Source organism: Eptatretus burgeri, chromosome 14 (assembly GCF_056783735.1).
Source record: "Eptatretus burgeri isolate ZD-2024b chromosome 14, Ebu_testis_v1, whole genome shotgun sequence".
Taxonomy (NCBI): Eukaryota; Metazoa; Chordata; class Myxini; order Myxiniformes; family Myxinidae; genus Eptatretus; species Eptatretus burgeri.
The window spans coordinates 63,894,720-63,919,694 of record NC_140974.1 but is presented as its reverse complement, the minus strand read 5'-3'; the positions used below and the strand labels follow the sequence as shown (position 1 = coordinate 63,919,694).

The 24,975-nt window shown below is 41.5% G+C and overlaps 2 protein-coding genes across 4 annotated transcripts in view; both read right to left on the bottom strand.

The window, feature by feature from the left end:
* Nucleotides 1-1,064: 1,064 nt before the first annotated feature.
* LOC147013414 (reticulocalbin-1-like) lies at nucleotides 1,065-6,650 on the bottom strand. The gene is made up of 7 exons (XM_085855220.1): nucleotides 6,452-6,650; nucleotides 5,822-6,107; nucleotides 4,711-4,901; nucleotides 3,818-3,993; nucleotides 3,430-3,490; nucleotides 1,588-1,784; nucleotides 1,065-1,495 (listed from the first exon to the last, which is right to left on the bottom strand). The coding sequence occupies exons 2-7, from the start codon at nucleotides 6,103-6,105 to the stop codon at nucleotides 1,388-1,390; spliced, it is 1,017 nt and encodes a 338-aa protein (XP_085711346.1). The 5' UTR covers nucleotides 6,106-6,107; nucleotides 6,452-6,650; the 3' UTR covers nucleotides 1,065-1,387.
* Nucleotides 6,651-6,786: 136 nt separating this feature from the next.
* LOC147013413 (protein kinase C and casein kinase substrate in neurons protein 1-like) overlaps nucleotides 6,787-24,975 on the bottom strand; it is a 36,377-nt gene continuing 18,188 nt past the window's right edge. For all 3 annotated transcript variants that reach the window (XM_085855218.1, XM_085855216.1, XM_085855219.1), the window contains 9 exons: nucleotides 22,283-22,355; nucleotides 20,937-21,093; nucleotides 20,207-20,442; nucleotides 19,861-20,016; nucleotides 16,464-16,639; nucleotides 12,493-12,613; nucleotides 11,997-12,118; nucleotides 9,484-9,704; nucleotides 6,787-8,574 (listed from right to left, as the gene is read on the bottom strand). In XM_085855218.1, the coding sequence (XP_085711344.1) occupies nucleotides 8,465-8,574; nucleotides 9,484-9,704; nucleotides 11,997-12,118; nucleotides 12,493-12,613; nucleotides 16,464-16,639; nucleotides 19,861-20,016; nucleotides 20,207-20,442; nucleotides 20,937-21,093; nucleotides 22,283-22,336 (1,353 nt within the window). In that variant the 5' untranslated portion in view covers nucleotides 22,337-22,355 and the 3' untranslated portion in view covers nucleotides 6,787-8,464. The remainder of the gene's footprint in view (nucleotides 8,575-9,483; nucleotides 9,705-11,996; nucleotides 12,119-12,492; nucleotides 12,614-16,463; nucleotides 16,640-19,860; nucleotides 20,017-20,206; nucleotides 20,443-20,936; nucleotides 21,094-22,282; nucleotides 22,356-24,975) is intronic.

The window sequence follows — 24,975 nt, the reverse complement described above, 5'->3', positions numbered from 1 at the left end:
CTTACGACACACAGGGATATGGTACACCTATTCTAACCAGGGCATACACCGGGACCAGTACACTGGCACTCATTTCGCCGACCTCGGAAGGATGACAGGCTGAGTCAACCCCCTGGTGTTAATTCAGCAGCCAACGGGGCTTGAACTCAGGACACTGGGATCCCAAGCCGCCACCCTAACCACTAAGCCAACACCAGGCTTAGGTCTGACATAAGCATGTATGTATTAAATAGACGGGATGAATGTACCAAACTGATTAGCTTCGCTGATATATCCAACATCTGCCCAACCATTCCCTTATAAGTAGGTTGGTGGGCTTTGAGGGTGTAGTGCCCCAGTTCAAGTAAATTGGATCAATAAGTAATGCAACATGACTGAGGACATGAGGACCATGCTCAATTTAATTACCTCAACCGGTGTCCACGGTTGCTGAACAACCCATCGGGCAGTGGAGTTTTTCTGTGGCCTCAGGATCCGAAGTCGAACGGCGGGTCCGAGCGACCCCCCTCGTGCATCCCGGCGCGCTCACTCTGAAACCAGTAACAGTATATTAAGATGGAAAATGAATCTTATTATCCGACTTTTGAGAAATGCTTGGTACATGTTACAAACTCAGCCTATTGTTTGGCTCCAATATCCAGGGGGTGCTTTTGCACCAATTATTTGGTGCCCCATGTAGTTTAACGCAGGAATTTGATTTGTTCAAGGTGCCGGTGATCAACTCACCTACTCTTCACGAAGGACACCGTGCGATCTTTAACGGCCACCAACTAATACTAACAGACGGGACACCCGGCTTAACGCCCATCTGAGGGACGATGCAGTTTGTGATGAAACGTCCTGCCTGCAAAGCACCATTCGGACGGTTTGTAGTCACATGACGAATCAAACCCAGACTAGACGGTTCAAAGGTAAGCATGCTACCTCTGCATCATCTTGCCCGACATCACGTTTGTTTAAATGTGAAAGATCCTTGAAAGCATTTTGCCATGAATACTTCCAATTTGAAATGAAATTTCTTAAAATTTTTCTCTTTCAAGAAGCACACACACCTGAAACATGGCAAAAGGAAGGACAATATTTTAATTTCAAAAGGATATGGAGTGACCCATTCATTTGAGGTTTAGTGGGTTTGGATGTGTGGAAACTTGGAGTGCATGTGGTTACCTTTAACGTTGCATGTTACCTGGTTTAAAACCCCCAAGCAGATTGGTTACCAAGCATCACGAAGAGAAAACAGGATGGGGTGGCGGATTGAATTGAGACAAACCCATTCGGGTCAATGGATATTAGAAAGGAGAGGTAGGATGGAAAATTGTTCATTGAAATGAAGAAACCTTAAAATTTTACAGGGGTATCAATTGGGATGAAAGGATAATGGATAGGGTCAAAGTTCATCATGTTTTGCTGTCAGGTCATGTCCGTAGTTTGTTGCCTGGCTGCCCACAAACACATTCCAACTTTGCAGTATCTCCGGCTTGGTTAACTTTCCATCCTGGGAAGACACGGAGATGATGTTTATGCAAGACTTGTGTCACGGCAAGCAGCAGAGTTCACTAAATTGCTGGGGGGAGGGGGAATGCTCACCTTATCTTGGTCGGTCTCTCGAATTAGATGGTTCGTCTCGGCCAAAGCAAAGTCGTAGTTGGGAGGTGGCAGTACCCATTGGCGAAGCTCCTCCAGGCTCAGCTTTCCGTCTCGGTCCACGTCTCGATCTTCTCTGAATATCTCTCGTTCACGTTTCTCGGCAGCGAGATCCAGTCCGGAAGAGCCACGGAGATCACCTGAATCAGCCGGGTTACCATTCGTCAACAGATAGTCACTTCAGTAATTGCACATCATCTGGGTACTTTTTAATCCTTTAAAACTACAAGTGTGCCTGTTTGTATCATATAAATGAGTGGATGATAACTCAAATGGTGAGGATGTTTTATTGGATTGGCAATTATCGAGGCCAAAAGGGCTGGTGCTTGCCATGCATGGCTCATTCTGGAATTGTGGCCAAACCAACAATTTCTCCTGGGGTGGACCAATTTTATAAGCACTGGTTCATGCCAATTAAGAAGCCCCTAATAAGTTGTACTCTGCTCGGAGACGATAGAAATGATCCTTGAATAGCTCTAGTAGCTCTCAGATTGATGAGGATGCCCACCACAGAGTGGGTGTCTTTGTCAATCCAAGAGCTACTCAATATATAAGGCCTTTTCCCATTGCTCAGTGGAGTGCTGCTCTCCACTATGGGCTGGCACTCCAGCTTCACATCATCTGTCTCTCCTGGGTTCTGTGGAATCTGAACCTCTCAAAATTGGAATCTTCCATCATGAGGCTGAAGGACAAGGTCTACTGCTCTCACAATGCAGGCAGGCTTGGGTGTTAGCTTAATGGTTAAGGTGCATGGCTTAAGATCTTAGGGTCTTGAGTTCTTAAGCTCAAGCACCCATCGGGCTGTTGAATGAACACCAGGTAGGGTTGACTCTGCTCGCCTTCTTTTCGAGGTTGGCAAAACGAGTACCAGCCTGCTGGGAACAGGGGCACTGCATCAGCAGCACAGCTGCACCCACTAGAAAATGATACAACCAACTAGCCACAGGCTGCATAGGAACAAATAACAGTACAGGCAGCTATTCAAACATTTCTCTCTCCACGTCCTCCGACCCACCCTTTCTGCTCCAATATGCGTGCATTCTTCCAGGAATTCCCCTCTTGGTTAAACTTCAAAAATCCAGGCTTACCATACACCTCCACTCTTATTCCTCAGTTCTCCCATCTATAGAACCACCTTCTAGGGGTTGTTCTCTCCCTCTTCCCTCCAGAACTTCACTCAATGCAGTGCCATGTCTTGAGATTCCTAATTCCACCCCATGATCTTTATTACCCCCATTAATCTTTCCTTACTCAACATTTTACTTTTCTGATTTCATAGTTTCTTCACTTTATTCATATCCTGTTTTTTTAACCTTGATGCCTGTCCTACTGTCAGATTGCCTTGTTCTTTCATGAGCCTTGCTCCTGTAAAGAAAAATAAATAAATAAACCCTCCCATCCTGGTGTTCCGCATCTCAGGTGAGGAATCGAGGTGTGCCGTCCCTCGGAATGACGTTAAGACTGAGGAACAGTCTGTCAGCCCTAATTATTGGTCGACGTTAATGATTCCTCGGTGTCTCGCAAAGAGTAGGCGAGTTATCGGCAGCATCCTGAATAAATTCCAAATTCCTGACCGACTGCTGGGAAGGCAACAGAAAACCACCCGGCGTATCCTTTGCCTATTTGGGAATCCTTCCCCTCCCCTCGTTGTACTCGCCGGCTTAAAACCCTGCACCTGTAACTTCAAAAACTAACCTCTCAAAACTGCTCTCGTAATACCAGGTGAGGCGATTTTAAATCCTTCATTAACTGCAAGCAAGCAAAAAGTTTTTTGGTTTTTTTTACTTATGTATTCTTCTTCTTCCACAAATCCATCCTTGTTTTTATCCAAGTCTTCTATAGTTTCCTGTAACACACACACACACACACACACACACACACACACACACACACACACACACACACACACACACACACACACACACACACACACACACACACACACACTTAGCAGGGGAGGCTTGAAATACATGGGGGAAGATCTGCATACTAGTTGCGGAATTTTTAGATCTTTAGACTGTTCGTATTCCCATGTCTTCCCTTTCCCACTCATTTACTCCATGAATACATGGAGATGTCCTCCTTCCCTTTCAGTATTGCTTGATAATTGTGTCCAGAGAGCTTTAATTGCTCCTCATCAACTCCCCCCCCCCCCTTTCCAACATCACATTACCTCCAATGTAATCTCCGCCATGTGAAAAAAGTCGTCAGGATAGATAAAAGCTGTAAATTCAGCAGCTGTGATGATTCCATCTCCATCGCTGTCTGCAGCTTTGAATCTCCGTCCCTCCCTGGCTAACCGTCGCCCAATCACCGAGGTGGGACTCGGTGTGGAATCTGGGGAGTTTACTGGAGGAAAGGGAATAATAATAATAATAATCATCCTGTTTTGTCTCCATCAATCTTTAAAGGTACAATTTCCACTCCAAACTTTAAAGTGCTGCTTTGAAGAGTTCAGTGGGTTTATAATTCATTTGAACATATCTTATCACTTTACTTCATATGAAGCCAATTTGTGTGACATGAAGGGGTACTTAGATTTGGGAGTTGTCAAGGTAGGGTTCAATTCCTGACTGGCCTAAAACTCTCAGCTTGGTGTTTCACCATCGTTCGCCATCCTTTGGAACGATATTGAACTGGACGTCCCGTCTGCCAACATTAGTTGGTGGACATTAAGGACTCCATAGTGCCACTTATGAAGAGGTAGGTGAGTTATCTCCAACCCTCTGAACAAATTACAAATTCCTGCTTGGACTGTTGGGATGAAGTGGTCGGGTATTGGGGTACCTCTCGACACCTGGGTCCGCTGCTTGTTATTCAAGTGTGGGAGGATCTCCTCCACTACAAACAAGTTTGTGCGCCATGTATGAACGGCCATCTTAGGCTATGAGGAGCAACCACAACACCATCCACCATATGAATGGAACACTCACAGAGGATGCCACATTCAACTACACAATCATTAACATTACGCAGAGCCGGTGTGTGCATGCCTGGCATTATCCAAAAAATGAGATCCTCATTTGAGAATCCTTTTCTCAGCCGAGGTAACCGGTGCTCGCTCACCATCCAGCGCTTGCGTAGATTGCACGTAGTCTGACCACGTGATTCCCCCTTTCCCTTTCTGATCGTAATCCTTGAAGCGCTTTCTTGCCTCGTTTGTGGTGTGTCTGCGGCGCGTATGGGAGATCCAAGTTGACAACTCGGCCTTGGTCACCTGTCCATCACCGTCGCCGTCTATCTTGTCCACAATGCGACTACGATAGGAATATAAAAAAAAACAAAAACAAAACACAAAAGGTTTATAAACTGCAGAAAAGGTATTCTTATAGTCACAGCTTCATTCATTCTTCACAAAATACGGGATTTTGAAAATGACATAATCAGCCACAGAATGTTCAACTGTGCCTTATTACCAAAGTAATGGCTACCGACTCTTCGACAAAGGACATCTTCGCAACATGAAACACACAGATCTTGTGCCAGCTATATTATTTACGTGAGAGCCGGATGTTCCAGGCAGACTTCCCTGAAGGAGACACCGTATCCCGTTTGGGTGCTTCTTAATAGTGACGGGGAGGTCAGATCTGGGGTTTGAGTGTACCATGGTAAATTCAAACAGATTTATAAATTAATCATGGGAGGAGGGGGGGGGTGGGGGTGGGAACCGTTACAAATAAATTCCACTTCTTGATCTTTGGCTCGATTGCTGACGGAATCATAAATGGTAGAATGAACTCGACACCCGTCATCCACGGATATTTCTCGTATATCTTATATTTCCACGAGTCCGATTTACATCGAGGAACACAATTATGGTTAACCATCTCGAAATTTAGTTTAAATGGTATAAAATCATGTTAAAAAAAAAAAAAAAAAGGACACTCACTGACACAACTCACGTTAGCAACGGCAGGTTAAAAGTGCCCGGCAACCACAACCGAGTCACTGAAAACGCGCAAACTGCGCATGCACGAACAGCCTTATAAATATTTTTACGTCATTTTGAAATCCCCCTATTTATGCATCAGTCATTACCAATCACGTACCATATAATTGATTAATTATTAAATTATACTGTATCGGGATTTGTGTTTAAAATAAATTAATTATTTAAGCGACTAATTATCCCTCTCCTTTATTTCACCCATCCCGTCCCCTTGTCCGACCACCTCACCCTAAACGAATCTTGCTCTCTTCAGTCGTTAGTTCATCGAACCTCTTGGCCTCCTCCGGTCCAAGGAACGCATCGTGATCGAATCCGAACTCCTCTCCATCTACCCCATGACTGTGCTCGTGGGGTTTGGTCCCCCTCCCCGCTTCATCTGCTTGTGCATTTCCCTTCCTCTGCCCCCCTTCGGCCGCCCTAGCCGTAGTTGTGCCCGGGAACGACAGCAGGATGTAAAGGATGAACCACGTCATGATCGGTGCCATGGAAATGGTCCATTTACAAGTCACCATTGCTGGAAAGCAATGAAAACAAGACAAAAAAAGCAGGGAAGGGGGTGGGTGGGGAGAAGGGGTAGGATTTTGATTTAAATCCACGACGTGGGCTTGGAATGCAACAACAACAAAAAAAAGAATGCATCCTGAAGATAATTTCGTGTTGATTAATTATCCAAGTAAAGTAAATTTCATCAATCCATAGTTTTATTTATTATTCCAGCTTGTCATGAACAATTATTATAAATCGAGGAAAACTAAATTTAAAAACCGGACATAAGCCATAGAGACGAATGAGACAAAACAATCCCTCGACTGGAACACAAGAGTTCCTTTATCAATACCGAAGAATAAATTATCTTACCGGGTTATACAATCCGGAGTGATCGTTCAGTGAAAGAGCGTAAAGTTCAAAGCGAAGTGAAACTTTCAGCCAATCAGCGTGCAGCAGCTCCTTTGAGGGCGGCAACAGACTCGACAGTAAAGCGCTCTAATTGGTCACCTTCCAGCAGGATACGCTCATGGTGCGCGCTCATTGGCCAGGAGTTGCCACGTTGCTCTGACCAAAACCAAAAAAAAAAGAAGTTAACATTTGGGACACGAATTGCGAGAATTGCTCACCGCCTCAATATTTGGAGATTAGCGGACCGAGCCAATGTTAATGTATGAATCGTGAACAATAAAACAGAACACGAGACGTCGATTTTAAAAATCGAGTTTATTGTATGATTGTTTGGGGAGAAGGAGATAAGGTTGAAGCTGCAAAAAAAAATTCATACAGATCACAAATCCAAAATGGGTGAGGAAGAGGAGGATGCCATCCATTAAACGAGTCCTGAAGAAACATGTGACAGGAGGCCGAATTAACATCAAACCGGCACCCAAAAGTGCCAAGTTCCACAAACGGGGTCTTAATGTATATTCCTACATGATAATATATATATATATATTTATTTATATAAACAATACACAATGTAATTCGCACGGCAGTGACAAAGCAGTGAGTACGTTTCAGAAACTGGAATTGAGTTTGAATCAGCATTTCCACCCAAAAATTTACCTGGAGTTCCTGGAGCGGAAACCCCACCTGGAACCAGCCCCGCGACGTTATCCGGTAATCAAATATAGTTTGCCATCACAATTCCTTAATAAAAGGAACGCAAGAGTCCCGATAACATCAAGATGTGCATCAGTTAATTTATACGCGCGTCACTCGGTGCAGGTATGATGTCTCGCAGCGTTACAGGATAATCATCACGGTCTCGTAAAGTAAGACGAACCAAAGGCTCGCGGGTTTGTAATAGCATTTGGTGTCTCAGCGAATATCACCAGAAACCGTGGTGTAATTTGCATGCTATAATAATAATAATCTCTACTGAGCAGAGTACAAATCACCTATTGATACTATTACAGGGCACTTGTAAAGAGTGGAAGGATAAGGCAATCATTCGTCCCTGTTGGTGAGGTTTTATTTACACCACTTTCACGTACACCTTGTAGATATAACGTACAGTTCCTGTACTGCGGTGTTTTATTTAATAATGAAACAAGATGGTTGTAATGCACACTGCCATTACTGTTGCCCAATTGCAATGCAAAATATAATATTAATAATACTAATAATAATAATAATAAAACAGCAATGTACTGTACAATGATAACCTTAATGTAGTATCTTGCGTTCAAGCAAGCAACCACTGGAGAGGCCGCATAATAACAAGGCATATAGAGGAGGAACCAGCATTGCAAACTCACAACACCTCTCAAAAAGTTCATCCTCGCATGTCCCGTCGCCAAATAGAATCTTCTGAAGAGCCACAAGCAAACCTCTTTGGAGGAGTGACGATAGTGAAATAAAGCTTTATTTGTTTTTGTTTCCCCGAGCCCGATAAGCGCCCAAAAGGCAGGTCTTTCTTGGTGGTTCCGATAGAGAGAGGGTCCAGTGAAGGCACCACCAACCGGAAACTTAACGGACGAAAAGAAAACCACCATCGTTCAGAAAGGAAACCTCACAAAATGAAGATGTCAGCAAACGACGAACGTAAAAAACAAAACAAAACAAAAATATGACGCAACAAAACTATTTTGCAGAAAATACATCTTTGCAGTTACCCAGGTCGGAATCGATCACCGTCCGCGTTAACGCAGGCTTTAACGAAGTGACAACCTGCATGCTAAGATACAAATTTTTGAAAATATAATATATTACAACTTTCATGGTTTTAAAGGGTTGGAGAGGTGTTGAGTTGGTGGGGGGGGGGTGGGGGAAGGGAGAGGAGGTGAAGCATGAAATAAAGGAGAAATGGGAACAAATCTGGCTGAAGGTAGTTGGTTGGGTAAAAACATCATCATCATCTGAAGGTAGAGGAGAAACTCTTCAGATGTCTTCCACATAGTTAGCTGGGTACAGGCCAACAGTACCAGAATTTAAACGACCTTTGCACCACCCTTGCTCATCTTCATCTTCCAACTTGATGAACTCTTCTCCTGGATGAAGGAATAAAAGAGGATGATACAAGGTCAGATGAAGAGCAAACTCTTAACTATGGTAGGGTGAGCACTTCTCACAAACTGGCCAATCACAGTAATGTGCAAGTGAGGAAAAAAACAAAACAAAGGGGGTGGGGGAAATCAAGACCATAATATGAATGGTCCATCAGTGGAAAGGATATTCGACGCCCACAGGTGAGTGGGCACGAGAGAGCTAATTTCAACACGTCGGGTAGAAATCACACTCCGATGCAACACTACATCCACAAAGTGCAAGGTGCGTTTGTAATTGGGGGATCCCAATTGCTGCCTCCGCCACTGAAGGTGGATGGGGTGAAGTTTCCACCCGTCTGTCTGTTTGTCCGAGCACGATATCTCAAAACGTTAGGGACGGATTCGGATGAAACTTGGTGAACTGGGTGTGTGACGAGGAATAATTGATTTGATTTTGGTGAAGATTCAGATCCAGATACGAGAGCTTTTTCTTTTCTTTTTTTGAAAGTAAATCTTCACCATTGAGAGATATTGTTTTTGGCCCTATTTCATGACGTTTCAAAAAATTGTGGATGGATTGTGTGTGACGAAACTTGGTGAATGATTTGGGTCGGTGACAAGAACAAGCAGATTCAATTTTGGTTTCAGTCCGGATGAAGATCCGGTCTATCAGTGGGACACTAAACGTAAAATGTTCAGCCTAGCGGAGGCATGTACTCTACCGGGTGCCGTTCTAGTCCGGATATGCGTTCAACCAGCGAGCTATCCTGTTTATACGAGTGGTGCAGCTCCAAATTTGTTAGAGAAGGATGGGCCAGAAAAATAAAAATAAACAAAGTCCTCTCTGCCTATCAAAGTGAGGAATAGGAAAGAGAACGTGGTAAAGGATGGAAAAGAGTTTACGTCACTCACCTGATGAGAAGGTAAGTTCATCTTCTTCCTGACCTTCATAGTCATACAGCGCTCGAACCCGAACCCCAGATTTGCTCTCCAGTGTCTCTTCCTCTCCATCCCCATCCTCCTCCCCAAAAGGGTTGCCTTCAACATGACCGTTTGATCCAAAGGGGTTTGGCGGCTCGTCATCTGACCAATCAGCTGGTCCGGGAGGTGGAGACGGCTGTGGAGCTGGAATGCTGTGGGAAGGTGGGTGAGATTCGTTTATGAAAGCAATTAACCTTTGGAAGGATAAAGGGTTGTTTAAATTGGCAAACAAATTCCAAACGGTCCAAAATGAAGAATTTCAAATCTTCACAACAGAAACAGGATAAAATACATTTCACTATCCCGTGTGTACTCGGGAATGAAGGATGGCCTTGAGGTATTCAAACTCACCTCACGAAGAGTAGGTGAGCTATTGTCGGCATCCTGAACAAATTCAAAATTACTGCCCTAATCCAAGTCGAACATCAGGCCTGGCCAGCCGCTTCATGAAAGGCTTGGACCAAGCTTTCCCTAGCCAAGCCCACAAGAATGTGGGAATTATTGTGGCCATTAAAGAATAATAATCTTATCTGTACCAAGATCGTGGTTCATAAATAAACAAGTTAAGGAAAATCCTGAAAGGGATGCATGACAAGGAGCATAAATTTGGCCGTAATCAAACTTTGGGGGTGGGGGGTTACAAAGTAAAGGCTCATGAGAGTCAGAACACAGAACACAACAGCTAGAAAACAGTGATAAAAGGGAAAAAACACACCAACAGCAGGGTAGAGGGATCCAATAATTAGGGTTACTTGGAGGAAGAATGAGTGAGGGGAGAAAGAGCGCAAGGAGAGGACAAAGGGGGTGAACAAGGTGGATAAAAGCTCACACACAGCAAGAAGATGGCATGCCAGGCAGGGCTGAAAGAGAAGGAAAGGGAAGGAAAGGTAAACTGGGAAAGAAAAAACAAACAAACTGATGGAACAAAAACAAGGTGGTTGGCAGGAGAGGGGATCATCATCATCGTCGTCGTTTTACAGCCGTTTCCATGCTTGCATGTGCAAGTTGTAGAGGGGAGAAGATACAAAATAACATGGAAAGGGAGGAGTGGCCTTTGGGAGAGTTAATCGGGGTAGAAATGATGACAAGTATGGATGGGGATGACCCGATAAAGTGAACTACCATCATAAAACCCTAAAGCAGATTGTAGTAGTTGGTTCTACAGGCAAGAGAAAAGAGGAATGAATGAGTGGATGTGAGCAATGAACCTGAATTTTGGGAGAGTTTGACCAGAACGAGGTTAATCGCGAACCATGTGCACCCTGCTGAAACCTAGGGGGTGTGAGACAGAGCACTGAAAGGGCAGGGAGTGCAAGACCTGAACAGAGGCGGTAGAAGACAAGAGGCTACTGACCTGTCTGCAATGGCAAAGTGATCGGCTGAGAGGCTCAACTTCATAGCGGGAGGTTCCAATGATCTTGAAGGCCCAAATTTCCATGGTGTCAAGCTGAGCAAGGTGAGAGGCAGAGCAGTACTCAAGCTGTGAACGAAGGTCTTGTCGGTGGAGAAGAGTTCAGTTGTGCCAAGGAAGGACTTTAAATGATGGAGGATGCGCAATCAGCAGTTGGCTTTGGAGGCCAACTTAGATGCATGTTTTGACCAAGAGAGAATGTGGTTGATGGTGAGGCGCGAATGTTTAAGGGATTGAACTTCAAGAAGTCTAAGGAAATGTATGGGAGGGTTCTCCAGAGGGTCCCTTCAGACAGACAGTGGGTGATTCATCAGGATTGAAAGACATACCCCAAGTGTTTTACCAGTTTCGGATTTTATCAAGGTCAACAGAAAGAGGAGAGGTTGCTGGCTGCCGATCTGAATGAAGAAAGATGTCACAGCAGAGGGTGGAGTCATCAGTCAAGAGATAAATAGGATTTTTCAAAGAATTAAAAAGATTTTTGATGAAGATGAGGAACAGGACTGGGTCAAAGACATTGCATTCCAAACACTTGACAGGGAGACGACATTAGAGGATCCCGTTAAGAGCTCCGAGCTGACTACGAGGATGGAGGAAGTCAGGAAGTCATGAAGGGAGTTAGTGTTGGATGCCATAAGCAAGGTTTGGCGACCAAGACAGGGTGCCAGCCTGTATCAGATGCTTGAAATGTGCCCAAAGAGACAGACAGTCTTGACCTCATGCTTGTTATCGAGTCTGAATCTGAACTGAATGTCTAAGATCAGACCAATGTAGAAAAAGAAAGATTTGTGATCATCCTTGCTCAACATTAAAAATGAAAGAAAAATAAACAGCAGTTATTTCAGTTTACGAAGAAACTTAACTCGAATGGTAAAATATCTGCATAGGGGTCCTTACCACAAGCGAAGATGACATACAAGAAAATATTACTCCTAAAAAAAGTCGTCAGTGAAATCCATGGAGTAAACGAGGAATAGCAGATCTGAAAGAGACTCGCTTCCTTGAGGGCGATCCGATTATCCTGGAAAGGTACCTTTCTGGAGTTGGTCGTTGAGCTTCGTGTGAAATTGTGATGTTGGTAAGGGTTACTCCATCGGTAAGCTTCCGGGTTTTCTCCTTTCGGGAGATTGTTCTACTGGTATCTGGTGTGAATTCCTGCACAAAGAGACGAATAAAAATGAATCAAGAACGGTCTGCATCAAGTGCTACGACAAGTCAAGAACAAAGTGATTTTCGCACACAATGTGCAGGCCTTTAGATTACACACTGGCTACAGCGTTTATCTGGGTCTGAGCCGGTTTCCAGGGAGATCGAGAGCCAGAATAGGTCCCAGGGCAACACTATATGTAGGGCCCTTTTCATCTGGGCCCCCTTCAAAAAAACAAAAAACAACCAGGCACAATCATTATGGGCCCTTTCAGGTGCAGGCCACAGGGTAGCTCCCCTGCCTGCTTCCAATGCCCATTTCCAACTACAACCACCACCTCCACCCCCCCCCCACAAAAAAAGGAGTGGGAGGAAGATCTCACCTCAAATGTTGGCCAATTCATGGGCATTCCAGGCCCGCGAATATTGCGGAACAATTTCAAGTCCTCTTGAGTGTCCGACATCGAGATAGCATTGTGCAGTTCAAGAAAAATGTTGCAGAAGCTGCAGAAAGGAATTGACGGGTATAAAACTGCAAAAGCAGACCGATCGATTTGCAGATGAAAACAAAATATTTTGACACTTGCATGCGTGCACATGCAGATGAGTGTGTGCACACCACAAGCACACCACCGTTAAAAATCACAAATTGATCAAATACTTCACAGCCCAAGCTGCTTTTGCCATGGCATCAGCCCCCCAAAATAAACAAATAAATAAAGAAATGATATATATATATATATATATATATATATATATATATATATATATATATATATATATATATATATATATATATATATATATATATATATATATATATATATATATATATATATATATATCTTCAACATCTACCTATCTATATATAAATACAAGTTGCTTGATTGTTTCTGAATGGAGTAAACATCGTAACCGCAAGTATAAGGCTGAAGGATAGCTTATCTTCGAGCTCTTGTGTCCAGACAGTGCATGCGGAGGTCCACAAATATCGATATCCATTATTACACAATTTCAAGTTATGTGCATTTTTTGCCGAGGTTGGACACACACAGGCGGTGTATAGGCTCAGAGTTGCTGGTTCGTGCACCGACCGGAAGTAAAACATAATATAACCACAAACTACTCAGTCAATTCCATCCAATGCATCACCCTTTCATCGATTTACCTCACCGAGAAACCTTCACAGTATTAAAAGTTCAACTATTATGCAGACTTGGGGGAGGGAGAAGCTGTGGACCTGGAATGAGCACTTGAAGAAAGGGGAGTGGAGGACAGAGTTGGATTGGGGGGGGGGCAGAGAAGGAACAGAGTTAGAAAAGGAAGCTTGCAGACTTGGGGTTTTTTTTGGGGGGGTGGAGGTTTGTGGACTTGGTCACATCCTACGTTACGCAGAATTTCCACAGATTCCTGCTATTATGCTGTCAAAGGACATTCCTGGCAAACTCCGCAAAAAAAAAAAACTCTTGGGAATGAATTCCCAGACAACAGTCAACTAGAACAGTGATCTGCTCGTATATCAATGAACTAGTAAAGGTGCCCGTCTTCGACGGGCGTCACTGGCAACATGTGGTAAAAGACAGATAGCATGAATGTATTTTAAACAATATATTATATCATTTTTATTCATTGATTAAATTATCATTCAGGTTTTCCCCTTTAACTGTCCTGCAGTAGCTCCACTTTGATGACATTACCACGTAGTTTAGTGACTACACAACGTGTACCATTCGTGAGTTCCGGAGGATCCATAGAGCGTATTAAAATTACAGGGCACCCTATTTTAAAGTGATCCAAAAGGCCGGATCAGTTTCGTCTACATATTCATATATTGTAGATTTTAGCTGGCCGGATCAGTTTCGTCTACATATTCATATCTTGTAGATTTTAGCTGGCCGGATCAGTTTCGTCTCCGTATTGATATGTTGTAGAATTTAGCTGATTCTGAAACTGTTAACAGCATGTCGATCTGATGGTTCTGTGATTTTCTACGGTAAACAGAAGTACGACTTAAGCCTGTACGGCACTATGCGGAGACCCGAGGACCTAATATTTCACAACAAACTAAAAACTCACAAAATTTGAAGATATTTTAAATAAACAATTTATTATAATATCAATTAAATATCATTTTTATCCATCGATAATATGAATTGTTCTGTACAGCTATAGTTGTGCTCCTGGGATCTGCACATCCATCCACAATCTATGTTCTAATGAAGTGCAGTGGGAATAATAAAAAGTCAGATGAACATGAACTGTTCAACTACCATAATGATCAAAACGAATTTTGAGGGGCCTCTTAAGGAAGACAATAATATCATTACTATATATGTCAAAGCTTGTTTCATTTCATGCAGTAACAAAAATCTGATGGTGGAACAAAAAAGGGGCGTGCTAAAATATTAATATAGATAATCTTCAAAATGAATTTTGAGGAGCCTCTTAAGGAAGACAATAATATCATTACTATATATATGTCAAAGCTTGTTTCATTTCATGCAGTGACAAAAATCTGATGGAACAAAAAAAGGGGCGTTCCGAAATATTAATATAAATTTCATTTCATGCAGTAACAAAAAAATCTGATTGTGGAACAAAAAAGGGGCGTGCCGAAATATTAATATAGATAATCATGAAAACAATATTTTGAGGAGCCTCTTAAGGAAGACAATAATATCATTACTATATAATATGTCAAAGCTTGTTTAAAGTCATGCAGTAACAAAAATCTGATGGTGGAACAAAAAAAGGGGCGTGCCGAAATATTGATATAAATTTCATTTCATGCAGCAACAAAAATCTGATGGTGGAACAAAAAAAAAAGAGGCGTGCCAAAATATTAATATAGATAATCATCAAAACGAATTTTGAGGGGCCTCTTAAGGAAGACAATAATATCATTACTATATATGTCAAAGCTTGTTTCATTTCATGCAGAAACAAAAATCTGATGGTGGAACAAAAAAGGGGCGTGCCGAAATATTAATATAATTTCATATCATGCAGTAACAAAAATCTGATGGTGGAACAAAAAAGGGGCGTGCCAAAATATTAATATAGATAATCATCAAAACGAATTTTGAGGGGCCTCTTAAGGAAGACAATAATATCATTACTATATATGTCAAAGCTTGTTTAATTTCATGCAGTAACAAAAATCTGATGGTGGAACAAAAAAAGGGGTGTGCCGAAATATTAATATAGATAATCATCAAAACGATATTTTGAGGAGCCTCTTAAGGAAGACAATAATATCATTACTATATAATATGTCAAAGCTTGTTTAATTTCATGCAGTAACAAAAATCTGATGGTGGAACAAAAAAGGGGCGTGCCGAAATATTAATATAGATAATCATCAAAACGATATTTTGAGGAGCCTCTTAAGGAAGACAATAATATCATTACTATATAATATGTCAAAGCTTGTTTAATTTCATGCAGTAACAAAAATCTGATGGTGGAACAAAAAAAGGGGTGTGCCGAAATATTGATATAAATTTCATTTCATGCAGCAACAAAAAATCTGATGGTGGAACAAAAAAAAGAGGCGTGCCAAAATATTAATATAGATAATCATCAAAACGAATTTTGAGGGGCCTCTTAAGGAAGACAATAATATCATTACTATATGTGTCAAAGCTTGTTTCATTTCATGCAGAAACAAAAATCTGATGGTGGAACAAAAAAGGGGCGTGCCGAAATATTAATATAATTTCATATCATGCAGTAACAAAAATCTGATGGTGGAACAAAAAAAGGGGCGTGCCAAAATATTAATATAGATAATCATCAAAACAAATTTTGAGGGGCCTCTTAAGGAAGACAATAATATCATTACTATATATTATATATATATATATATATATATATATATATATATATATATATATATATATATATATATATATATATATATATATATATATATATATATATATATATATATGTCAAAGCTTGTTTCATTTCATGCAGTAACAAAAATCTGATGGTGGAACAAAAAAAGGGGCATGCCGAAATATTAATATAGATAATCATCAAAACGAATTTTGAGGGGCCTCTTAAGGAAGACAATAATATCATTACTATATAATATGTCAAAGCTTGTTTCATTTCATGCAGTAACAAAAATCTGATGGTAGAACAAAAAAGGGGCATGCCGAAATATTAATGTAGATGAATAAATGATTAAAAAAAACAAAAACATTTGACTGATTTTAAAGCAAATACAAATATATAAATATTCTGGTTGCAAGACATATTTGATGGTATGTTAGTCTGAGCTAGCAGCTTGTTTTGTGTGGAGGTGTGACGAGGGTGCGAGTGGATTGGTTCCGATTTGATGAGATACCTGGGGTTCACGGAAAGATCAAGGTGGTGACGAACAGACAGGAGAACCTCACGAAAGAAAGAAAGACGTTTGAGTTCTACTGCCTGGCACGTGTCGAACACAGCCTCCATATCCTCCATGTACTTTGGTGTGAGAGTATTGAGGTCTTGAAGGGCTCGTTCATAGCGTTCACGAGCCTAAACAAATAAAACAAAGCAATGATAATCAAGTATGTGTGTGTGTGTGTGTGTGTGTGTGTGTGTGTGTGTGTGTGTGTGTGTGTGTGTGTGTGTGTGTGTGTGTGTGTGTGTGTGTGTGTGTAAATAATGGAACAAATGTGTCTATGTCCAGCCAATAATGGCACCTATGATATAATAATCAGCTTTATCCATGTTTGTGCTCCTGTTAAAGCCTAATAAAATTAATTGACAGCCTCCACCCTCGCCAAGACTTCCAGACTATCTCCTCGTGGTACACCATGGTAACAGTGCTCTTGAGGGCACTGGCAAAAGGTCTGGGGGATCTCAGAGTAAGTTGGTACCCTAGACATGTCGTGTGCATGGTCCTCTGGTATGAGAACAAGCTTTTGCACTCACCAACCAACTAGAGAAGGTGGAGCTCTTTAGGCTGAGTAGACAGTCTACCTGGGAGAAGGAAACCAATTGCAAATCCCCCTGCTGCCTTGTAGGGTATGACTCTTTAAACAAAGGCTAGGCCCACAGCCAATACTGTGGTGGCATCAGGAAGGGCATCCAGCCACAAAAAGGGCTGGGTCACCCATGAGACCACTGGACTGCTGGTGTTACGGCATAAGGACATGTAAGCGCACTGATGTCTGGGGTTGCTGTGGAATATACCATGGAGGGTGGCTTTTATACTTAGGTTCCCTCACTTTCTTTTACTTTGAAATATATGGCTGCACAAATTATGAATGGGAGCAAACCTTGTCGTGCATAAAGCACCCACTCAGCATAAGATAGGTGTTAGAGTTGCCAGTCTGAATGTTGGTACTATGAGTGGTAGAGGTGCTGAGGTAGCGGAAACTTTGAGCCATGGAAGAGTGGATGTATGCTGTGTGCAAGAAACAAGGTGGAGGGGAGGTGCTGCAAGAATTGTCACAGGAACAAATGATAGGTATAAATTATTTTGGATAGGTTGTGACTCTGGAACTGGTGGTGTTGGGATTATGGTGGCTGAGAAGTGGGTGGAGAAGGTGTTGCAGGTTAGGAGGGTAAATGCAAGAGTTATAGTCCTGAAGCTGTGGTTTGATAAGCGTATATTAACAGTTGTCTCAACATACACCCTACAGATAAGATTAAGTAAGGAGGAGGATGAGTTTTGGGACACACGTGTGCATGTTGTTTCAGGGATTAGCGAGAGAGAAGTTGTGATCGGAGGGGATTTAAATGGACATGTTGCAGCATTGGCAGAAGAATACGAGGGTGTGCATAGTGGGTCGGATTTTGGAGTTAGAAACACTGAAGGTGTAAGAATACTTGAGTTTGGGGATGCTTTCGATATGGTCATCTGCAACACAATGTTAAAGAAGAGGCCGAGCAGGCTGATCACTTATGAGTCAGGAGGTATAAAGAACCACATAGACTACTTTCTAGATAGATTAGAAAGGAAGTTGGTTAAGGATGTGGAAACAATTGGTGGAGAAGAATGTACCTTACAACATTGGCTGCTAATGTGTGATGGAAAGTTAAGTTGGAGCAGGGAAAAGAGGAAACCTTACGTCCCAAGGAGAAGAGTATGGAAACCAAGAGATCAGAATGTAAAGGAACATTTCTATAGAGAACTTCTGGAAATGAATCTATGGTAGGAGAGGATGTAGAGAGTTGTTGGAACTCTTTAAAAGATGGGCTGCTGCGTGCTACTGAAAAGACATGTGGCTGGTCGAAGGGCCCAGCTAGACATGAGGCTATATGGTGGTGGAATAATGAGGTGGATATGGCGATTCAAGAACAAAGAAAACTGTTTAGGATTTGGAAAAAGGGAGGAGATAAGGAGGAATACTTCGTGGCTAAACTTAGGGTGAGAAGGGAAGTTTACAAGGCTAAAAAATTAGTACAGGATTCACTTTTAGATGTGATAAATAATGCAGATAGTAGAGGGGAGATATTTAGGATAGCAAAGCAAATGATCAGTCAACATAAGGATCCTGTAGGAGAACAATATGTGAAGGATATATGGGAAATGTACCGGTTGACCATGGGGAGATTAGAAATGCATGGAGGAGTTGCTATGAGCACCTGCGAAATGAGGAGTTCTCTTGGAACAGGGATATTCTGGAGGCAGTCGAGCTAGTGCAGGGCCGACCACCAGAGATAAAGAATGAATGGGTGAAGAAAGCCATCGATGAAATGAAGAATGGTAAAGTGGCGAGCAGCACTGGCATCGTCACAGAGATGCTGAAGGCATCTGGTGATATTGGAGTGAATTTAATTACCAAATTGAAAAATGCAATTATAAGGGAGACATCTGTCCCAGATGATTGGTTGAAGAGTGTAATGGTGAATATTTCTAAAGGGAAGGGTGATGCCTTAGTTCAGAGTAGTTTATGCCCTGACAGGATTGAAAAGAATGAAATCTATGTTAAGAAAGCAACCAAACCAGATGTTCATGCAACTGGAGATGCAGCACACCAGCCATTTCCTTAAAGATTTGTTGATTTAACAAAAAAAGAATCGCCTTTAGGTTGTTGTTGTTCTTTTTCGTATACAGCACAAGGTTTCAGGGTCGCATCATTGGCTGAGGGCATGGCTGTACCACTGATGAAATGACTTCTGATGCTTAGGATAGGAATTTGTCATTTGGCCATGTTGCCGGCGATAGCTCGCCGACTCTTCGCAAAGGAGACTATGAAATGCTGGCAGACGGGACGCCTGTTTAACGTACATCCGAGGTGGCACATGCATTGATGAATCACCCTGCCTGTGAAACACCGGGATGACAGTTTAAAGCTGGGTCTGGATTCAAACCCAGGCTCGACTGCTAAAAGGCAAGTGTGCGTACCTCTCGGCCATTCTGTCAGCCCCTGGGCTTGAGGTACATCAGGTCAATAGGAAAGACAGTTCCCCATGTTCTGCTAGCATTAGTTGGTGGACATTAAAGATCCCATGGTGTCCTTCGTGAAAAAAAAAAACCTGTTCCAGCTACGGGGTGGGGGGAAGGAGACACTACATTTGCAGCACAGCTGCCTCCCCTCCTTTTTCCGCAGTAAATGATGCTACCCACAGCCATGCACTGCATACAAAAGACAAGCAGGAGGAGGAGGAAGAGGAAGAAGAGGGTTTCCCATTTCATAGAAAGTAAATTATGGATGACAGGAATGGTTACAACCTCGTACCCTTTTGCTGCCCACTCAGAACACCTTCAGAATTGAGAAACAAGTTGAAAAATGAATGGAAAATACCTTGAGCGTGTCCTGTCTGCATTTATCCAGCTTGTCCGTAAACTTTTTGAGTTGGTCTGCAGCCATTGCCGAATCTGCCCTCGCCGTACCCTCCCGGTTTTCAGCAAGCCTCTCTTCTTTACACGTCGTGTGATAAGCCTTTTTGGAAGTCTCCACCTGCGGAAAAGTGGGAATGCAATCACTGTACCACTTCTCCACAACTGACAACCTCGTAATACTGCAACCGGTGGAACCAATCTGACTCTTACCACCAACTCAGCTCTACAACCAAACTGTTTACCAGCAAGGCAAACAACATTCTAATCTTGCAGTATAACCAGTGAGGCACACAAATTCTATAGCACACCTCTTTTAGGCGTTTGGCCCAGGGTTTTTGGGCCTTCCGAAAGGCCTCCTCTACATCCCGACTCTCTTTGAAGGTGCCCATGATGGCACGATGGAAGGAGTCTCTCTGCCAGGCACGGACCCGCTCCTCGTCACTCCGGAGGAGGAGAGAGCGTACCTCCGCGTGAAGGTCGGCTCTCGACTCTGCCTCGGACAACAAGGCGATCCATGCTTTTGCTATGGTACCATACTGTGGGCCTGGGAATGGACACAGTGTGGTGATATGGAGGAGAGGAGAGGAATTAGAAGCAAAATTTGGTTTGGATATAGAAAATGATACAACACAAACTGTTACCTCAGAAAAGGAAGTGCCAAAATGATACCTTTTCATCCGTAGTACATTAGTGCCTAGCCAAGATGGAGGCAGCCCAGTTTGTCAGATGCTTGCGAAATAGTCTGCTCTAGAAAATTTATGAACAGCAAATTGTGGTGCAAGGAACTCTCTTTTCCAAACGTGAACATGTTACCTGAGAGACCGTTTGCATGTCTTCCTCAGGCCTCTAATTTAGTCTCATCAACAGAGATAAAACTGCGATGTTCAGTCATTATGCAGAATGAAGAAGAGAACAAAACTAATGATGACAAATGCAGCACAAAAGCATATCCAGGTGTAAATTAAAAACAAAGTAGTGCAACAATAGCAATCATAATAATAATAATAATAATAATAATAATAGAAAACGAACAGACACCTTTTTCAATGTTAGGTTTCCACTTCTTGGCCCATTCTTGTAGCTGCTGAGCATAGGCCTTCTCTAAACGGCCACGTTCGTGCAGGCAATTGATCATGTCACTGCACAAGCGATGGCCATCATCCACACGGCGTACAGTGTGCTTGTAATTACCCACCTGGAGAACAGAGGTCGATAAGGTTGGGCCAAGAGGAGGACATTCGGGTCGAAGATGAGAGCGATGTGAAGCAGTTACGTTTCAGTCTGAGCTCGTAGACATTTCATGCAGGCATAGCTGTTGGGGCAATACTAGGCCTGCTGCTAAAAGCAGTCTTCAGGATAGAATATGGACAGGGATCATGTTGTGCATTTCCCTTTTGTAGGCAACTGAATTGACTAAGGTGGACCTGTTTGTTCTGCACATAGTTAGCCTCGCCGTTCCCAAAGATTAGATTGTAGTCACTCTATCAGCGAGAGTGCGAGTCAGAACACAGATCCACTGCAATCTATATACATCACCGAGGCTCTGCATTGTTAAATGCTCAGTCTTGTTACCTCCACCACTGAAGGTGGACAGAGGTTATGTTTTCACCCTTGTGTGTCTGTCTGTTTGTTATCTGTGAAAAACGAAGATTTTTTCAAGTAGATTGGTTGGTTGTGTGTATTATTCTGTTTGTAATGCATGTCTATCACTTACAGGTCACAATTTAAAACAGATCTTCACAAAACTCCAAATGGTAGAAGTGGTCATAAATAAGAAGCCTATTGATTTTGAGGTCAAAAGATTAACATCGGCGAAATTTCTAAAATCCACAATTTTCATCCGATTGACTTGAATTGCAGGTCACCAGATTCAACGAGCCAATATTTGTCAGCATCGGTCCAAAGTTCATCGGCCGAATTTCTAAAATTGACAATTTTCATTTGCTCAATTTGGCATTTGAAGAGGATTTTCATATTTGGTCATTTAATTCAAGCAATTATTTTTAAGGTCAAATTTGTTTTTTGTATTTCACAAGTATTGTGCAATGTTTGACATCTCTCTTGCTTGTTTGTCTGTGAAGAGGATATATCAAAAGGTTATGGCCAGATTCAGACAAAACTTGGTGGATGAGATGGTTAAGTAACAAGCCAATTATATTTTGGTTCAGGTTTGGATCCAGATCCAGCCCAACAGTGGGATACAAAACGTAAACTGTTCAGCCTAGCGGCGAAGGAATGCACTCTACCGGGTGCCGTTCTAGCTCGCATTGGATTTGGGTGCATTAAAAAAAAAATAATGCAACGGTTAGCTGACCAAGTAAGTCATCTCAAATCCAATGATACAGGATGTCACATGCAGATGTATCATGTTTTCAGCTGGTTACCTCCCAGAAGCTTTCACTTGTTACTTCCCCAAGTGGTTCCTCGTACAAAGACATTTCCAGAGGTTTGCTCTCACTGGGGAAAGTTGGATGGAAAGGGAAGGGGTGCAGAGGGAGAGAATCACCAGACATGCGAGTAATTCAGTTTGGAAATAAATATATATATATATATATATATATATATATATATATATATATATATATATATATATATATATATATATTTCGGCACGCCCCTTTTTTTGTTCCACCATCAGATTTTTGTGACTGCATGAAATGAAACAAGCTTTGACATATATAGTAATGATATTATTGTCTTCCTTAAGAGGCCCCTCAAAATTCGTTTTGATGATTATCTATATTAATATTTTGGCACGCCCCTTTTTTTGTTCCACCATCAGATTTTTGTTACTGCATATGAAATTATATTAATATTTTGGCACGCCGCTTTTTTGTTCCACCATCAGATTTTCGTTACTGCATGAAATGAAACAAGCTTTGACATATATAGTAATGATATTATTGTCTTCCTTAAGAGGCCCCTCAAAATTCGTTTTGATGATTATCTATATTAATATTTTGGCACGCCTCTTTTTTTGTTCCACCATCAGATTTTTGTTACTGCATGAAATTAAACAAGCTTTAACATATTATATAGTAATGATATTATTGTCTTCCTTAAGAGGCTCCTCAAAATTCATTTTGATGATTATCTATATTAATATTTTGGCATGAAATTAAACAAGCTTTGACATATTATATAGTAATGATATTATTGTCTTCCTTAAGAGGCTCCTCAAAATTCATTTTGATGATTATCTATATTAATATTTTGGCACGCCCCTTTTTTGTTCCACCATCAGATTTTTGTTACTGCATGAAATGAAATTTATATTAATATTTCGGCACGCCCCTTTTTTTAGTTCTACCATCAGATTTTTGTTACTGCATGAAATGAAACAAGCTTTGACATATATAGTAATGATATTATTGTCTTCCTTAAGAGGCCCCTCAAAATTCGTTTTGATCATTATGGTAGTTGAACAGTTCATGTTCATCTGACTTTTTATTATTCCCACTGCACTTCATTAGAACATAGATTGTGGATGGATGCGCAGATCCCAGGAGCACAACTATAGCTGTACAGAACAATTCATATTATCGATGGATAAAAATGATATTTAATTGATATTATAATAAATTGTTTATTTAAAATATCTTCAAATTTTGTGAGTTTTTAGTTTGTTGTGAAATATTAGGTCCTCGGGTCTCCGCATAGTGGCATACAGGCTTAAGTCGTACTTCTGTTTACCGTAGAAAATCACAGAACCATCTGATCGACACACTGTTAACAGTTTCAGAATCAGCTAAATTCTACAACATATGAATACGGAGACGAAACTGATCCGGCCAGCTAAAATCTACAAGATATGAATATGTAGACGAAACTGATCCGGCCTTTTGGATCACTTTAAAGTAGGGTGCCCTGTAATTTTAATGCGCTCTATGGATCCTCTGGAACTCACGAATGGTACATGTTGTGTAGCCACTAAACTATGTGGTAATGTCATCGAAGTGGAGCTACTGCGGGACAGTCGAAGGGAAAACCTGAATGATAATCAATGGATAAAAATGATATAATATATTGTTTAAAATACATTCATGCTATCTGTCTTTTACCATATGTTGCCAGTAACGCCCGTCGAAGACGGGCACGTTTACTAGTATATATATATATATATATATATATATATATATATATATATATATATATATATATAGTTGAAAGTGTGTCTGTCTGTCTGTGTGTGCTTTCTCTGTGACCTATGCACGCGAAAAGTACTGGACCGATCCTCACCAAACTTAACATGCTGACAGAACATGTACCCGGGAGTGTCCCGATGTAAAAGAATTGAACTTCCGACTTCCGGTTTCCGAATTATGACGTCATCACCTGATTTCGTAACGTTAATTTTTCAAGTTTAGCCAATTGACATGGGGCCAACACCATTTGCAATAGAATGAAAAAAAATAATGCTAGTCAGTTGAAGACAATGACTTCCAACTTCCGGGTTTCTGAATTATGACGTCATCACCTGATTGCATAACGTTAATTTTTCAAGTTCAGCCGATTGACATGGGACCAACGGAATTTGCTAGAGAATGAGAATTAATTAAGTCGCAAACGATGACATGAAACCAGCCTCACATTGTTGAGGCATTATGGTTTTTTTATCTGATGCGGCAATAAATCTTAACATTTTTGAACTCGAGTCTTCTGCATCTAAAACATGGCGGGGAAAATATAATATTATAGTGATGATGAAAAAAAAAATAATAATGGTGGCAACCTCTACAATTAACTGTGACATATACTCCTTCAGATCCGCCGTCATCCAAGGGATTCCTGTGCGGAGCACGGGTATCCCTGCTAATATATATACACATATACACATATACACATATACACACACACACACACACACACACACAAAACAGGAGAGCGCTGAAAAACAGGGATTTTTTTTTTTAAAGAGCAATTGCAGAAGTTAATTTCATGTACATGTTACACAAATTAGAAAGAAACAAAAAAGAGCAATCAGAGATTGCAGACCCTCACCAGGACTGCTTTTGTGTGGTGTATTTTGTGTACTGGTGTTACGAAATTAATAAGAGACATAATTAGAACTGCCACT

What these genes read in the sequence shown, in the direction of transcription:
- LOC147013414 (XM_085855220.1), bottom strand. Translation starts at nt 6,105, where the DNA reads ATGGTGACTTGTAAATGGACCATTTCCATGGCACCGATCATGACGTGG. An exon ending in ATCTACGCAAGCGCTGGATG is followed by an intron (nt 3,994 to 4,710) that starts GTGAGCGAGCAC and finishes CCTTTCCTCCAG; the next exon opens with TAAACTCCCCAGATTCCACA. An exon ending in TGGCGGAGATTACATTGGAG is followed by an intron (nt 3,491 to 3,817) that starts GTAATGTGATGT and finishes TGTGTGTTACAG; the next exon opens with GAAACTATAGAAGACTTGGA.